The sequence below is a fragment of the Patella vulgata genome, chromosome 9 (genome assembly GCF_932274485.2).
Source record: "Patella vulgata chromosome 9, xgPatVulg1.2, whole genome shotgun sequence".
Classification (NCBI taxonomy): Eukaryota; Metazoa; Mollusca; class Gastropoda; family Patellidae; genus Patella; species Patella vulgata.
This window is the reverse complement of record NC_065887.2, coordinates 44,948,771-44,967,163: the sequence shown is the minus strand read 5'-3', so window position 1 is coordinate 44,967,163 and position 18,393 is coordinate 44,948,771. Positions and strand designations below refer to the sequence as shown.

General features: G+C 34.4%; 1 protein-coding gene and 2 non-coding genes across 3 annotated transcripts; all 3 read left to right on the top strand.

Annotated features, from left to right (window-relative positions):
• Nucleotides 1–118: 118 nt before the first annotated feature.
• On the top strand, nucleotides 119–18,241 carry LOC126832533 (nucleolar protein 58). Its single transcript, XM_050563354.2, has 15 exons — nucleotides 119–212; nucleotides 4,744–4,820; nucleotides 6,568–6,620; nucleotides 8,879–9,003; nucleotides 9,642–9,778; nucleotides 10,097–10,161; nucleotides 10,584–10,718; nucleotides 10,992–11,137; nucleotides 11,375–11,501; nucleotides 12,337–12,500; nucleotides 12,681–12,815; nucleotides 13,335–13,396; nucleotides 15,406–15,524; nucleotides 15,762–15,830; nucleotides 16,368–18,241. Exons 1-15 carry the CDS (start codon nucleotides 168–170, stop codon nucleotides 16,439–16,441), a joined length of 1,533 nt encoding a protein of 510 aa, XP_050419311.1. The 5' UTR covers nucleotides 119–167; the 3' UTR covers nucleotides 16,442–18,241.
• On the top strand, nucleotides 10,193–10,281 carry LOC126808339 (small nucleolar RNA SNORD70). The gene has a single exon (XR_007674581.1). It is a non-coding gene; the product is annotated as a small nucleolar RNA SNORD70 (small nucleolar RNA).
• LOC126808338 (small nucleolar RNA SNORD70) lies at nucleotides 12,023–12,116 on the top strand. The gene has a single exon (XR_007674580.1). It is a non-coding gene; the product is annotated as a small nucleolar RNA SNORD70 (small nucleolar RNA).
• Nucleotides 18,242–18,393: the final 152 nt, after the last annotated feature.

Here is an 18,393-nt window from a genome sequence, read left to right as displayed (position 1 = left end):
AAAGGATTTCCGGGGATTATCAATATATATTTGAATGGTGATAGTTTGATCTAATTTTAATTTTGCGCTTCGCTTCTTATTATGGACTGTATTTTTATTCCCTACCAATTTGCGCATGCGTATAATGTTTATTAAAAGCCACGAGGTTTTGGAGCTGAGTTGTAAACATGTTGGTGTTATTTGAAACAGCGGCGGGTTATGCCGTGTTTAAGGTATAACAAAACAACTCCCAAATGATAAAAACAAAATATAATGTACTAGGTTTATAGTTTTTGGTTGTTAAGAATTGCGTCATCATATCTTACCTGAAAATATTTGGGTTCTGTGTGGTGTCTGAACAACACGTGCTCTGTAAGTTGATAATACGGGTTATTCGGTTTCTAGTATTCGAGAGTCCATGCCATAATCGGAATGTGGTCAGAATCGTTATTTAGTGATTATCATACCCACAGAGCATACTATACACCTCTCAATATAATGAGGTACATGATGATCATGATATACATGATGTTCATGATGTCAATCAATTAGGAGATAAACACCTCCTGTTTAGGGTTTCAGGTCAAAGTTTCAGGTCAAAATACATAAAATGCTACCCAATTTTTTTATTTCATCAAAATATTCTAATTAGATCCAAAGTTATGGAATTTTAAAATCCGAGATCGAAGTCAATAATGTAATCAAAATGCTCTATACCAGTCAATGCGTGTCATGGCACCAAAATAAGTGCTTTTCAGTCATATTTGGGTGACGTCATAAGCGTAAAGCGGTATTTTCCCTTTAGAATCGCTAGTACCAATTTTAAAACTGAAATCCGCACGTTATTGTCAGCTAAAATTTATTAAAATCGTAATAATTTGAATGATAATGTCAAATATTTATAATCTGGATGATACCTCAAGAAAGTTTTTTTATATTTAGTCGAAATTTGGCAATTTTCAGTCGTCAAAACAGATAAATCCCATTTTCTACAGGTCTACTTGTCCGATCACGTGGTATCAACAACCATAATAACCATAAAAATGTTATCTATCGTTTGATTGGTTCTATATCAAAATCCGCCGGTAACTAAGGTGCGGATTCACCAATGAAGTGAGTCGTAGCAATGGAAAATCTCAGGCCGCGTGACGTCAGATCAGTATTTTCCCGTGAGCGTCTCGTGTAAACAAACGGTAATTTCGCTTACATTTCGATAATTTTTTTAGCCTGAATGTTTGCAGATATTGAGATTGATATTAAACTATTGCAATACAATTGCTAGTAATGCATTTACATAAAATAGTAATTCAGAATCGTAGATTGAAGTGGGCTATATTTCAGCCACCGGCTGTCCAATTTCACGTTAAAGTCACGTGACCTGAAACCCCATCTCCTGTTTCGCATTTAGAGGGGTGTTATTGTCCAATAGACATGTCCTGAGATCATTAGGACCCAAGACGCGTTATTGGACAATAACACCCCTCTAAGTGCGAAACAGGAGGTGTTTATCGACATTGTAACATGCTATTTTTTAGAATTTTTAAAGAACTTATTTTATTGTGTAAACTTCAAAATTCGTCTTACTGCAAATCGGTTTTAGTGACGTAAAAACCAAAGAAATCAATTTTGACGTAATGAAAACGTCGTGACGTAGCGGGGTAACTGGCTGCTCATGTTAGATTTGGCTCGCTTATCGTCTGGTTGCTATAGTAGCCGTATGAGTATAGACATACAAAAAAACCCCGAAATTCTCACTTTATTTTTTTAAAAGTAGTTTTTGAAACAAAATTTATGTTTCTGTAATAGATTTTTGAATATTTTGTTGTTTGTAGCTGTTACCTGACAAGGGGGTTGGCGTTTCAAGTTCATCTTTGGGCATATCTCCAAATATTTCATCTAATGTACCGAGATCAAAATTGATTGTCTCCATTGTGGTTATCGCCATTAAAGTAGTACGCATAATATTAATACGCAGTGATTTTTCTAATTTAGAGGGGTGTTGTTGTCCAATAGACAGTGTCTAATCGACCAATCAAAACACGAGATTCACCCTTAAGCATGTTACAATGGTCATTTTTGTATCCTATCCTACAGCCTGGCTACAGGACTGAGGACAAGGTCTCATTACACTCGCCATGTGCCATGTATCTTCAGGAACTGGCCCATTGAATCCTTGTTGAAAAAGTATCGGCCCCAGTCAATTTTACTGGGCAACATTTTACCGCTAAACAGACATGTGTCAGTCTCTGAATGCCCGAACAATGTAAAGGAACATTTTAGTGAGAAAATAACACTTTGTTTACCTCGCTAGTGTCAGTACATGTATGTGCAACACAACATGCTGTTAAAAATACGTCTTCTGCTAAACGGCTTGGCAGAAGCCATTGAAATATAGGGTAACGCACAAATTTACATAACTCGGCCATATATGACGAAACAAAATTTAGGTAAGCTGGGGGGAAAAAAAGTCATGTCTAACGGAAAGCTCATATCTGGAGAACATGCACAATAAATACTATCGGTATAGACTGGAATAACCTGATGCTAGAGATTGCCATTCGATTGAAACTTCTGGCGTATTTCGCCGAACACAACCGATTTGAAATTAGAGTAAAAATGGAAACGATTGAATGTAAATTGAAGTTTATACATTCATATTACATTATGTGTTGCGACCCATTTGTGTCAATTTCTAGGTGCCAAATATTTGCGATTTAGCCTCTTTAATGTCCATTATTTATGATATCTGTAAATCATTTTGATATTCATCATACGCTATTCAGATTGCAAGTATTTTCATAGATGTATGTTTGGATCATCCAACAGTAGATTATGTTTTCTGATCACGTTCGCTTGAAAATTTGTAGTATAATTGCTTGGCCAGTGTAAGCTGACCTGGGATGTCTTTACAGCACAGTTCCCCTACTTGCAAATTGACAGTACTGCAAGCTTATACCAGAAAGCCAGAAACTGGTCCAATCACTGATCCAAAGGCCCGTGTTCTGTTCAGGGAAGTGTTGCCTTTTGGCTGACACCTTGCCCTCTACGGAACAGGTAGGGTATCCCATATTAAATTATGTTACCGGAAAGGGGTTGCGTATTAAGTTTTAAGCCCTTGGTTAAGCTACAAATGCGATTTCCAAGCAAGTGATCCCGTGTAAATTTTAACACACAAGTTACATCTCTTGGTTACAACTTCCAAACTTGCTTGGAAATCACATTTTGACATTGAGGAGCATTTTGACACAATGAAACGTTACTATTTTAAATTAAAAATAACAATTTGGCATAAAGAATGGTACATTATTAATAATGAATATGAATTATTAGAATATGATGAGTTGAAATAACGGTCGATTTGGGTAAATCTTGCTAGACTCAATGACTAGAGGTGTTGGTAGGGCTGTACGATATTGCAAAAAGGGACAATATCGATATTGGCATTTTTTTCAACGATATAGTTAAATATCGCGATATTTAATAATGTCATTTGCTATGCTGATGTTTAAAAAGCGTCTGCTTGTGACCTTGTTTAAGAAAATTCTCAAATACCACATGTAGCGGAATTAAGTAGATGCGGTCTTCAAGTCTTGTATTGTAAGTTCAAACAGTTTAACAAATACATGTACTAAATGATCCGGACTATCTTCCATTCAAGCATTCGATTGGCTGCGATATTCCTGGCCTAACAGTGACAGTAATCTATTTATAGATCGTTTTATTCTTGCTTTCAGAAATTAGGTTTCGTAGAGTTTTCTAAAAATATTCGTTTTTTAAAAATGACAACATATTTATAGCCTGGTAATTAGCCGCAGTAGTGGGAAATTTCAGGCGTTTAGTAGGCCTAAGCTTTACATGTAGTAACAACTGACAATTTATTGTCGACTAAAAACAAAGTAAAAGTAGCGCATACACGATGCAGTGAAAAACGGCTGCGGACACTGCGCAAGTGTTTTTAACATTTAACGGTTCTCAAAACATTAGCTTTATTATAGTTTATTGCCGTCGGCTAATTTCCACTGCTGTATAGTGTATTTATTATATATTTTTATGATAATTTTTTTCGATATTTGAAGTTTTTGGCGATATTCGATAAACCACTATATCGACGATTTTTGGCCACATGATATCGTAGTTGGGTCTGAAAATACCATATCGCAATAAATGACTATATCGAGAATATCGTACAGCCCTAGGTGCTGGTGAGATGTTATATTCTAGCTGAAAGCTTGACACAAGGAAATCCGAATCCGCCCACAGATGCCATAGCATTACTTTATTACAATAAAATAGTAGGCACAAGCGATAAGTCATTAACGTACGTCTACCATTCGGCTGGCTAGCAACTGCCTTACATGCCACGCAACATGGATGCATGGTTTGATAAGGTTCGGGAACCCATAAACTTCAGGATTCTTCTTGATCTTCACTATTATTGCAATGCTGCTTCTTGTTGACATAGATTTTACAGTTTTGGGGGATGGTGAGGTCGCCCCGTTTGAGCACTGTCATGTTTTGGTTGAAAAGAAAAGTTATGTTGAGCAGATTGGTAAAGGTCTTTTATGCCTCCCAAGAAATATGATACATGTATCTGGAATAAAGTCCTAAAAAAATCAACAATGCTATCCAAGTTTGATAGCTAACCTCTGTCATGTTCACAAACAATTGTTGACAGTTGGATGGAAAGATTCTAATGATGCCATGACAGACCAGATGTGTATGGGGCTAGTTTCAAAGCTTACCTATTTATCTACTAATTTTCAGCTGTTAAATGAAAAAAAGTTGCAGAAAGCAGAAAATTTGTATGATGATTTTGAGAGTCCAGGAAAAGCCAGTAAGATGTAAGTAGACATGAGTTATTTTTGAAAAAGTAGCAGGCCATTTTGATTGGGACTATTGAAGGTAATATTTTTATAGATATGTTGTAATCAGTTCTTACCCTGGGTTACATTTTTGATCCACCAGATTTTTATTTATATTCATACCATATATTTTTTTTCCCACCAATAAAGAAACTTTTTAAATTAGCATAATTGCACATATTTAGTCTATTTTATTAAAAGTTATCTGTAAAAAACACTTTAATCTAGACTAAATCTTCAGTAATTATCAAACCAGATGTTCAGTTGAGCTTTCCGTTCCAATCCATTGCATCATAAACGAGTTGATAATGACTTTCACCAATACAAAGAAGATACGTTTTTATAAACTCTAACAAATCTGGCTACTCTTTTTATACACCCTGATGGAAATTGCTGTTGCGTCGGTCGGTGTCTACAATTGCTTGTGGATGCTCTAGAGCAGGGGTGTCAAACTTATTCAGATTCAGGAGCCACATGATCTAAAATCTTATATCAATTGGGCTGAACATATACAAAAAATAATGATGTTATTGATTTATTTGACTAAAATCGTTACAAATTTATACACAAAGTTTTCGTGTATACAACTTAGATATCTATGACAAACAGTACAGAAATCATGAGTTTTACTGAAACCAGAAAGAATAATAAATGATTTCCACAGCTAGTTTCTAAGAATTATCAACATGTCAGTTTGTTGAAATTTGTTCCACAGGACGCATTTAAACCCTTAGTGTGCTGCATGTTTCACATCCCTGCTCTGGAGGCTAAAGTTAATATCCGATTGAATTTGAATTTAAATTTATACAGTGTTTAAGGTCATGAGACGAAGAAGCCTATTGATTTTCAATGATTTCTAATAATTACCCGTGATCACTTTGAAATATCTTGTGGATGTTCTAGAGGGTAAAGTTGATATCCGTTTGACTTTAGATTTTTACACAGTGATTAAAGTCATGAGACGAAGTTGGTTATATATTTGCAAGGATTTCTGATAATTACTGCCAGAGTTAAAGCCCTTGATCACTTCCAGAAATCTTGTAGATGCTCTATAGGCCAGTTATTCGATTAAATTTATACATGGTTTAAGGTCTTGAGACAAACATACAATATTGTTTTTTACTAATTTGAAAGCAAAATCTATGCTATTAAATATTTTGTATACTAAACATTAGCACGGGTAAGAACTAGAAGCCAAACAAATTCTAATGGTTTCTGATAATTACTTAATCAGATTTGAGTGTAATGTAAATTTTTCATTATTGACAAAAGAAAAAATATGCAACGTTTGTTGACTGTACAGACGACATAGCTGCTGTGGACGTATGATTCTTTGTTCGGCAAACTGTCTTTTAATAATACCAACAAGAAAAAGTTCAAATAGAAGGCATTTTATAATCCAAGAAGAATTTCTGCAAAATGAACATAAAAAGCGAATTCTTCAGTATTGTAGTTAGTTTATTACTACTCTTGGCACAGATAGCCCTGTTATTGATAACCCATTTAAATGATAATTGGCAGAGATGGCCATTGACAGTGTAAGTGTTGATTGTGATGCAGGGCTGTTGGAAATTAAAAAATGAATAACTTGATTTCATGTCACTTCTATTGAAGGAGTACTGTAGTTTTTATTAATTAGATGAAATAGTTAAACCGATTTGTTTTCAAGTACATTTTGAAGATATTAATAGTACATATAGTTAACAATATTCTATTATCATTTTAGAGTGAAGTTGAAACATTTTCAGAAGTTTGAAGACATGACAGAGGCTTTGTCAGGTAAACTTTGAAACTCAGTAATTAACATTGAAGCTTTACATATTGAAATGGATTGAATTATATACCCTTCCAAAATAGTAGGGGATATTCACAAACGATACAAAAATAGTAGGGGATATTCACAAACAAAAATAGTAGGGGATATTCACAAACAAAAATAGTAGGGGATATTCACAAACAAAAATAGTAGGGGATATTCACAAACGATACAAAACTGTGGAAATGCACTGCTGTTTTTATAAGAGGTAACCAGTGTATGTTAATAACAGGCCAATTGCCTACACATGAACATAAACAGTTCATATGGGCGGCTTATCTGACGGCCCCATTTCAATCGCAAAGAGATACATTGTCAAAAGTGAAAATGGACGTTTTTGATTTTTGTCTTAATGATGAGTAGTTGCTAGAATCAATCCTCAGTAATTCGTCGTGGCATGCTCCTAATCAACCGTCCAGTCACGATTTGGGGCAATCTGACCCACTCTTCTTGCAGTGTTGTCGGTTGATATTGACATTGAACACGTCTACCGATCAAATTAAACGTAACACACTAAAGCAAAAATCTGCTATTAAACAGTAAATCTTATGCAAGAACCAATAGGAAAGCAAACATGGATAGATAAACCAGCACGCGGCAGTTTTCATCAACCCTTCCTTGAAGTGTCAAATTTGACAATGAACCCCTCCCACGTTTATGTCGCTATTACGTGTCTCATGTACAGCTCAGTGGTTCTGGTGGGGTGATAAGTTCTTCATCTGTGAACATACTCTCGAAGCATGTCAAATGTCCATGACTATTTATATCACAACCTGCATAGGTATTTGCATTTCAATATCCCCTACTTTGTTTGAAGAGTATATGAATATTGTGGCTTGTCGATCTGTTTTTATTTGCTAGTATATTGAATGTTGACATGTGATGTTTATATACTCAGCCAAATTAAAAACTTGACACTCGGGATTTTTGGGACTAGATTTTTAATATTTGGTTTAAGGCAACTATTTTAGTGTATGTTGTGCACAGACGACCTTGACATCAACAGAAAGCAAGAATATGTCTCGCCGAAAACCCTTGACATTGATAACATTCATGATGTCACAGTACCCCCCAAAATGAAATTCAGACTTGGAGAACAATCGGAATAATGTGTTTAGTAACGGTTGTGGCCTCCAAGCGTCTCGTACTGCCACACAACGTCTTCTCATGGATCTCCGAACACTACCCGAGGAAAACGTCGCCACTGCTCAGCAAGAGCATGTTGAAGGTCATGCAACGTCAGTGGTGGATTCACTTGCTGACGAACACATCGACCAAGTTCGTCCCAGATGTGTTCAATAGGATTAAGGTTGGGGCTAAGCAACGGCCAATCCAGGACTTGGACACCGGCTGCCGCAACCAAATCGATCAACTTCTCTGACGCATACTTGAGCGTAACGTTCACCTCGTCTGCAGTACACTCTGACCCTGCCATCGGCAAATCTCAAAGTGAATCGAGGTTCGTAACTAAAGACAACCGAATTCCACTGTCTTTGAGTAAATCTTATGTCTTGTGGCCCACACAAGTCGGTTACGGCGATGAAGAGGTGTCAATATTGGTCCATTATAGGGCCTCCGAGCTTGAAGACCAGCAGCCTGCAAGCGATTTCGAACAGTTTGTGCAGTTACCCTTCCACCAAACATCTCTCTACTTGTGGAGGTTGCAGTGACAAATCTGTTTCTAAGATGACGTAATGGTATTGCTTGATCTTCCTGGAGTGACGTCACACGTGGTGCTCCCGCCCTTGGGCGGTCGGCAATAGTTCCAGTTTGAAGCACTCGCATTCTAAGATTAATTATTGTCTGGTGTGAACAATTAAAGGCTCTTGCAACAGTGACCACAGACTGACCAGCATAGAGCCTACCTATAGCACGTAGACGTTCTACATTTAAAAGGCGCAGCATTTTCTAACAAAAATGAAAATAACAATTTTAATTTGTTTTTCCTGTTCAAGTTACGTGTGCGTGTTCAGTTTAAGCAAACTTGCATCTATTGACCTCACGAGTTTGTGTTTGCACGTGTTTTTCAGGTTTTTCATCTTTATATGCTCAAAAGTCACGTGATCCACATGACTTTACAATTTTATGAAATTAAAGGCTTCTTACTACTTACTATCGTTAGAAACACTTAAAAATTTGTTTGACTTACCAGAAAAAAAAATTTGAAATTCATCAGTGTCAAGTTTTTAATTTGGCTGAGTATATATTAATTTGTTTTTAGCTGCCACGGCTGCTGTGGAAGGAAAGATGAGTAAAACATTAAAGAAAGTAATGAAGAAACTTGTTGCATCAGATGCCCAGGAAGAGTTGGCTGTATCAGATGCTAAATTAGGAAATATTATAAAGGTAATCCCATCAATACATGACTAAATATAATTTTCATCTTGTTTTGTGTTTCTAAACTAATATAACAAAATGGATTTGCTTTCGGGAAGAGTTGGTATAAGTTAACAATTGCAAATTGGGTGGTTATTTCCAATAAAAGTATGGAAAATTTTACTAGAAAAATGCTGGATTACCCGCAAAACACCCATGGGGCAAGCACTCGGCAAAAATGTCAGGGTATCACTAAGTGGCAACCCAAATCTTGTCTGCCAGCTTATTGAGTGCTAGCTTGACTGAGGGAGCTGTTATTTCTTGATCAAATGGTTAGGCGGTTTTGAGAACATTGAGGGGTGTCAACATACAAAAGACTCTGTAATTAAAAGGCTGAAACAGAAGTTGACAGAAAATAATTAAGAATTTACTTAGGTCTCAATATCTATGGTAAATGAATATGAAGTTAAGGTGACAGACATGGCTTCCAACAACAGTTTATTTACAGCTATAGGTATCGCCGGCAAATACAAAGTTTTGAGGGAGGATTGAAGCAAATTTTTGATAGATTATTTTCAATATGTTTTTAGTCCAAGTATATCGTGAAATCAAACAGTTTGTACGCGGGAGATCATCTTTAATGTTAGATTTGATTTTTTTTTTTTTAGGATAAATATGAACTACCATGTGTATCAAACTCTGCCATCCATGAATTGATGAGATGTATTCGAAGTCAGATGGAAAGTTTAATAACAGGGTTACCTCAGAAAGGGATAATGGCCATGTCTCTAGGGTTAGCTCACAGGTAGGTCACACTTGATGTTAACCAGCTACTAGAGTTGTTGTCATGTCTCACAGGTAGGTCACACTTGATGTTAACCAGCTACTGGAGTTGTCAAAAGTAGCTCACATACATCGGAATGTCTAGCATGTGTGAACAAAATATTTATGAATTTTGAAAGGCCCAATTCCCATCTTGAATTGAAATGATCTGTGTGTAATTGTTTTAGAAGGAAAATAATACTTTATGTACAAAAATATCTTAAATGATCCTTTGACAAATAACCTTTTCTTACACATGATAAACATCTGTATACAGACAATATATTTTTTTGTATTTCAGTTTATCTCGGTATAAGTTAAAGTTTAGTCCTGATAAGGTTGACACCATGATAGTACAAGCTATATGTAAGTGATATTCTATTTATTTCACCGTTTAAAACAGACTGTCAATGATGTATTCATGCTATTAACTGGTACACTGTGATGAAATCTAGTTTTCGTCACTACCTCTGAGACAGTTTCATATGTACAACTAAAATCTCAACATACCAAATATAAGTTAACACATTTTCAAAAAGTTTTCAGATTAAACTTATCATCCTATGATAAGAATTTGACTACATGATTTGCTTAACCCTAACTAAACCTGACCAAATCAATGGAACTGCACAATATTTCCCACCGAATTGTGAATTTAGGTCGTAATGTTAAAAGTAGTTTGTTTTACTTTGAGTATTTCTGAAAATAGCCCCATTGTGCTTGTTGTGTCTTCAACACTGTATCTGTTTCTATGTAATCCAAACTATTTTACATGGTTTTTTTTGTAGCTTTATTAGATGATTTAGATAAAGAATTAAATAACTATACAATGAGAGCAAGGGAATGGTATGGTTGGCATTTTCCTGAACTTGGTAAATTAATAACAGATAATTTAGCCTATGCTAAATCTGTCAAACTGATGGGTAAGACTTTAAAGATTTGCTGTTATTTACTTTTTAAGTTAGTGATTTGGGTTTTGTTTTTCTTATTACTTTTATAGACATTGTCAACTCCAACCACTAAAATATTAATTTTAATTTACATTTTATTGATAGCAAGACAATGTTAAAAGTACTTATTAGGGATACAAAGATGGTAAACCCATTTCAATATGGCGATTTTAATTAATTAAAATAAAGTTAGACCTGCCTCCTGTTCCCTCTGATGATATTTATCATACCTGTATTTATAAACAGGTGATAGAACAACGGCTGCTACCACAGATTTCTCTGACATTCTACCTGAAGAGGTCGAACAGGAGGTCAAAGATGCTGCAGAAATATCCATGGGAACAGAAATATCTGAAGAAGATCTTGAAAATATAATATATTTGTGTGACCAGGTAGAATTAGAAGATTGAAATATATAGGTTATAGGGTTTTAGTTTGAATATATATTATATGATCACGGCAACAATAAAATATTAATGGAGTAGTAGGAAACTTCTTAAATTCAAAAAAATTAATTAAAAATCACCTTTAACTTAAACCACATCTGATAAACTCTACATTTTTACAGACATGTTAGTTCAGAAGGTAATATTAGAATATTTTATTTTATTTGGTCTTGTTTATTACAGGTAATAGATATAACAGAATATAGAAATCAATTATATGATTATTTAAAAAATAGAATGGTTGCCATAGCACCTAATGTTACTGTATTAGTAGGAGAATTAGTTGGAGCAAGACTTATTGCACATGCAGGTAAAACATCAGTCAATTTATAAAAAAGGGAGTGAACCTCCCAAAATTCCCAGAAAAGATATTTTGATGCTAAAAGTTTACTAAAATGGGAGTACTAGTAGGCCTACCGCAAATGGTACCTTATACCATTTTTGGGGTACTTCATGATTACAAACTGCCATGTTTGGTATGTACATGTTTTGGGGGAGGGGTGGGGGTATACCCCTATCCCCATACTCTGCGGATGTGGGAGATGAGTGAAACAAGAATAGCAAATAGATGCGCATGGTTTCATTTACCAATTTGTTCTACGTAGAATGAAGTCGTGCAATCATCTAAATTATTTCTAAGATACATGAATTGCTTTTCATTACGAACGTAGCAGGGCAACTTTTGCTAAAATGTGTCATTATCATTTGCTGGGTTATACAACATGAAGCTCAGTCAGTAGTTAATTATTCTGTATTTTGGAGATTTAGAGATAAAAACCAGTTAGATATTACCATTATTTGTAGGTGGGTAATTGTTGTTTTAGTAGTATATGCTGAACTGTCAATGATGCATTCTATAATTATTGTTATCTGATATCACATGATGTTAACAATATTTCGTCACTACCTCTGAGACAGTTCTGCTATTATATAATGAAATAAAACCCATATCTCTCTATACAATTAGCGGTGTCATTAGGTTCTCTTTTCATTTAAAGTAATACTTGTAAATATAATATCAAAGTTGAAAATAAATACTGGATAAGTTGTATATTTTAATCATAAAACATACAAATCTGTAATTACTACCCAACACACTAATAATTTTCCATATGAAATGAGTTAATTTATAAATTATATTTTAGGTTCATTGATGAATTTAGCTAAACATCCATCATCCACTGTACAGATTTTAGGAGCAGAAAAAGCTTTGTTTCGTGCTTTAAAAACTAAAAAAGATACGCCCAAATATGGTTTGATTTATCACGCTTCTTTAGTAGGACATTCCTCAACCAAATTAAAGGGAAAGGTAAAATAGATTTATTTTTATTTTGGAGGGTGGGATTGACTGGAGGTTATTTATGTAATTGTGAATTGGATTCCATCTTTGTACTAGAGTGCTGTTGTCAATAGTTTGATCGTGAGCTGTACATTACTACTAAATTACACATTTGTCAGTCAATCATAATTGATGAATTTTATTTTCTAGATATCTCGTATGTTAGCATCAAAAACTTCGTTAGCTATCAGAGTTGATGCCCTTGGTGAAGACACTAACGCTGATCTAGGGTTAGAACATCGAGCGAAATTAGAATTAAGATTGAAAGCCCTAGAAGAAGGAAAGGTACGTTATGATTCATCTTACTAGTCTAGGTTGGTTATATATTTAGGGAGTCATGGTGACTGTAAGGCATTAGCTCGCTAACCTGGAGTTTCTTTGTTTCGATCCCTACATTGGCCGAGAAAGTGTATTGGCATTTAGTAATTGATCTGGTTAGTCTGGTTTCGAGCCAATGATTGTCACATACAGAATGAATTTAAACTTAATTTAAAGGTCAGTTATCTTAAAGAAAGATATTGCGATTATAATACCTCTGTGATATTAAACCACGCTTTATTTCATTTCCTTTCACTTGATTGGTTCAATACAGAAAAAATATGGGATTGGATTACATAGTTATTTCCCATTTGTATCAATGCAATGCAGAGCAGAAATTTTGTAATTAAATCTTGTTTATATTATATTATAATTTGAATAACACTGGGGCTTTTGTCAAGAATGTATATAACAATGATTTTTGAGTGTAGAATAATTGTTTTGTTTTTGGTCGATGTAATTTTAGAATAACATGTTTTTTTCCAGTCAAAGAGAATAAGTGGTACTGGTAAAGCCAAAGCCAAGTGGGATAAATATGAAAATAAAAGGTAAATACACCAAACTAGAACATAGATTGATTGTTTATTTTACAATTGATAGAATTAGTATAAAATACTGTGTTGCACGTTAACATCACGAGTCATATTTATCAACTTTTTTATTCTGGTATAACATCACCATCATAAAAAATGTTTTGAGGGCATTTTTCTGAGAAATGTGTTTTGTTACTAAATTAATAACTTAATATTTATAGCCCTTTATTTGTTCAGATATTATCCTCCTTATAAAAATCAAAAAAACAAAACCCAATCCCTTCCCAATCTTATATAGGATTCTTTTGTTTCCTTAAAGTTTGAGGTTAGGTGGTTTTAACGTGTGCTTAAGAAATCACAAGGTCATTGAGTCAGGTCCCCACTTCAACATAACAGGGAGTTTTTGTGTCAACTGTCTGACCTTGTGGGTTTTCTCTGGGTCCTCCTGGTTTCTGCCCGCTCCTAACACTGATATAAAGGTTTGGACAGATAGTTGACCTCTATGGTTTTAATATGTTATATTTACATTACCCATGTCACGAGGCTTGTTTACCCAACTAGCATCCCTCCATTTTCTGTTCATTCAGGGATTTTCCAGCAGGGTTTCCCTCCTTTGCCAGTGGTGCAGGAAGGAGGGTCATGACATAAAACGAGGTCCCGTGTACACACTGGCGTGCATGTAAAATGTTAAACCAATATTTTAAAATACAGTGTATTATAGATGGTGGTGGTGATTGAACATTATGTAAGATTTAGATAAAGAACTGAGAAAATAACATTAACCCAGGGTTATCTGTTAAAAAAAGTTCATTGCTGCATGAATCATTGACTTACGAATATGTAAAAACTAAATTTACACGCATAGATTGATAACCAGCCACAAACGTCCGGGTAGAGGGTGAGGATTTTACAACATGTAATATTATTAGCTTGTACTCATTGTAGGTTAGTCGGTATAACCCTAATAAGCTGTCCAAATTTCATTTAGTTATCTTTACTCAATCAAAAGTTATAGTCAAAAGTATGTTTTCAACTAGCAAGTCCCCTTAATTAATCTTGTTTTGACAAATCCTGTTCAATGTTTTCACACGTAACAAAACGTTATTTAATACTGATTGAATAAACTAAAAGTACCGTCACGATCAACTAGTATCTATTCTACATATTCTACTGTATATTGAAAGTGTCATTCAAATGACTTCATTCTGAGCAAAGTTAGACTGGAGAGGTAGTGTAGATTGTTTATTACCATAGCAACAATGCTTGACAATCAAGGCTGTCTCGTTGATCATAGTTTTGTCATGTTAATAATTTACATTGAAAAGTTATTTGAAACTGTTCCTATGATGATAATGTACATGACGAGTCATATTTATCTACTGTTGTATTCTGGGTAGTTTTTATCTGGTATTACATCACGATGATAAAAATGATGTGTTGAGGCATTTGTCTGAGAAACATTTCTGGGTCTAACCTTATTCTATTTAGTATAGTCAGTGCCTTTGGCCCACCTGTCAGGTCATTGACCAAGGCCCACACAAGTAACCGCCAAAGGCGCGTCACTAGCGCGCCAAAGACACGCAAGCGTCCGATGGGGGTCTGGAGAAAATTTTGAAAATTGGTGACCCCAAACCCATTTTCCAAGCATTTCAGACCAAAGCAGAAGGAGGCAAATTTTTGATTTCCTGATACAATTAGATAACAGAATGACCTAAGAGCACTATCATTAGATGAATTTGAGAATCTACACTTCTTTTTTTGTGTTTGTCAGTCATTTTTGTCCTATCTTTTCTTTCTCCTGTCCTGTGTCCTGTCCTCTTCTTCCTTCCTTTTTTTTCTTCCACCCCCCTCCCCTTTCTTTCTCTTTTCTTTTTTCTTTCTCTTTTTTTCTTGTTTCTTTATAGGCTTAGGCCCACTTTTTTTAAATGGGCTTAGGCCCACCTGTCTGGAACAGGTGGACCCAGTCCGGCACTGTAGATTTGTTTTCATTCATAATTGTATTAATGACATTTTTTCTCTTTCAGTCAAATAAGAACATATGATTCATTAGCAGATTCAACCATAGAACCAGTTGCTAAGAAACGTAAAATGAAAGATGAAGAAAATAACACTCCGTCTAAAGTAAAAGAAGAAACTGAAGATGGTAGGTGTTATAGAATCATTGAATGATAACCATAGCAACCGATTGGGACTCCATAAATTTAGTTCTTATATATTTAACGAAATAAAGATTGTCACAACCAGGGTTCGTAAAACAGACAGCCAGGATTACCTCACAAGCAGTGGATATCTTAAACCATCCACTAACGTTTAAAGCTTATTTCCACTAACTTTTTAAGCTTATTTCCACTAACTTTTTAAGCTTATTTCTATCTTTTAGAACCTGTAAAGAAGAAAAAGAAGAAGCAATCGACTGATGATTCAATGAATATATCACAAGAATCTATTGGTAACTATAGGTTATATTATTACAATTTATAAAGCATCAATGTTACTAATATACATAAATATATTACTATGTTTATTGTTTATTTACATGGTACCCTACGTGTGCTTATAACATGAATATTATCCTGCAACGAACAAAGTTAGGGTGGGATATTGAAATTGGGTCTGTCCGTCCGTCCTTTTTGTTTCCGGAGCCTTTCTCATAAACCGTGTTTACAACATGACTATATCACAATTCAAATGAATTTACTGGAGTATTCTTATAGTCTTAATAATTGACATATTTGAGTATTCTTGTAGTCTTCTCTTATTTGATGAAACATCAGTGCTGAATATTTCAATGATGATAATGTACATGACGAGTCATATTTATCTACTGTTGTATTCTGGGTAGTTTTTATCTGGTAATACATCACGATGATAAAAATGATGTGTTGAGGCATTTGTCTGAGAAATAATTTCATGGCTGGTATATATTCTGATCCATGTTTTTTTTTTTCTTTTATGGAGCGGTTAAAACTTACGATTATATTTCCAGGTTCTCCTAATGGTCATGGCGACGGCAGTGAAAAGAAGAAAAAAAAGAAAAAGAAGATAAAAGATTCTGATTAATTTTAGAAATATTTAAAACCAACAATAGACATATGGCATTTATATAGATCATACTTTATATTGTATATATAATGAGGAGGAAAACAGAATGGTGCCTTTTGGAAATTTGTTGCCATTCAGTGAAACTGAATTTTTAGAGGATGCATTTTGAGAAGACATTGTTAATGATATATTGTCTACAGGAGACATTGTTAATGATGTTATATACAGAATGAGGAATGTATGCTAGACCAATTTTGATGAAACTGAAAGTGTGTATATAAACTAGTTTTACAACAGATCATTTCATTTATATGTCAATCACTGTGTTCATCAATTCACCATTTTCACTCAATTGATCACTGTTAATGGCTATACTAAACAAGTAAATGTTCAGAACAGACATTGTTATACCACAAATTTATCATTTTATTTTTTGAGAACCTGGAAATGGAGGTGGCTGACGCAGACATTTCTCTAGATATAGTGCTACAGTATTTCTGCTTCTTATTGACATTCACATTATTAAAGGGTCATTATGGAAGATTAGATAAAGAGCTAGCTGTTCTTATTATAATATTTAAAAACTAGACAATGTAAAGGGTATGTGCTAATAATTTCAGTTAAATTGCTCCACTCTGAACCAAGATATTAGCGATTGAATTTTTGGCTAGCCTTGATCATCATTACTCGAGTTGATATTAAAAAAACAGTCTTGGTTATCCATTTTAATACGCCCACATTGAAATGTGGCCGTATATTATCGTAGCCCCCCCTTCCGTCGTTCCCGCCGTCCACAATTGCTTGTAGATGCTCAAGAGGCTAAAGTTAATATCCGAATGACTTCAAATTTATACAGTGTTAAAGATGCCTATTGATTTTTAGTGTTTTATACACAGTGTTTAAGGTCATGAGACGAAGAAAGTCTATTCATTTTCAGAGATTTTCGATAATTACTGCCCGAGTTATGGCCCTTGATTCCATCAAAAATTCTTGTGGATGCTCTAAAGGCTAAAGTTAATATCCGATTGACTTTAAATTTATACACAGTGTTTGAGGTCATGAGACGAAGAATCCTATTGACTTCAGATTGATACACAGAGTTTAAGATCTTGAGACGAACAAGTATATTGATTTTCAATGAATTTTTATGACTTGAACAGCTAAATCCATGATATTAAAAGTTTCGTACACTAAACCTTAGCATGGGGCAGAACTTTATAAAAACCAAACAAATTCTAATGATTTTCTGATAATTACTTAATGAGTTGTTACTCGTAGTCAGATTTTAGTGTATTATAAATGTTTCATTACCGAAAAAAGTAAAAATATGTGACATCTCTTGCTGACTGACCGGACGATTTAGCTGTTGCGGACGTATGTTTCGTTGCCTGGCAACCTATCTTTGGATTAAATCATCAAGCTTTGAGCAGCAGATCGAATTCAAATGAAAATCTGACACATAAGATGGCCCGAGAGTTGATTAAGGTCTTTTCATGTTAATAAATGTCTAATAGTTTATGTAACATTTCAGACCTAAAAAAAGACTTGCAATAGGTAGATTTACCTAGTTGCATATTGTATGTTTAATGCATACCTTATAATAAGTTACTATTATTGAAAAAGAATGTAGCATTTTCTCGAAACTAACGTCTGGCACAGGGATGTAGCCAAACGGACAATGTATTCAAGCAAATACCAGACATCTGCACAAGTATTTTATCAAACTGTTGAAATAGCAGATGTAAGGTTTCCTTTGATTGAAAGATTTTTTTGTTGTTATTTTATATGATGAAATAAAAAATAAACAATTTGAACAGACCAAAAGTTTTAAGTTGTTGGCCATGAAACATATAAAAACTAGCCATACAGTGTGCACAAAAATGTTATGGTATGTAAATTTCATGTTAATTCTTGTACAAATGTGTTTATTTATAACAATATATATATTCGTACAAATGTAAATTGAAAAT

Coding starts and splice junctions, on each gene's coding strand:
- LOC126832533 (XM_050563354.2), top strand. CDS start 168: ATGTTGGTGTTATTTGAAACAGCGGCGGGTTATGCCGTGTTTAAG. Junction 213..4,743: donor CGGGTTATGCCGTGTTTAAG/GTATAACAAAAC, acceptor ACTAATTTTCAG/CTGTTAAATGAAAAAAAGTT. Junction 12,816..13,334: donor AAGCCCTAGAAGAAGGAAAG/GTACGTTATGAT, acceptor GTTTTTTTCCAG/TCAAAGAGAATAAGTGGTAC.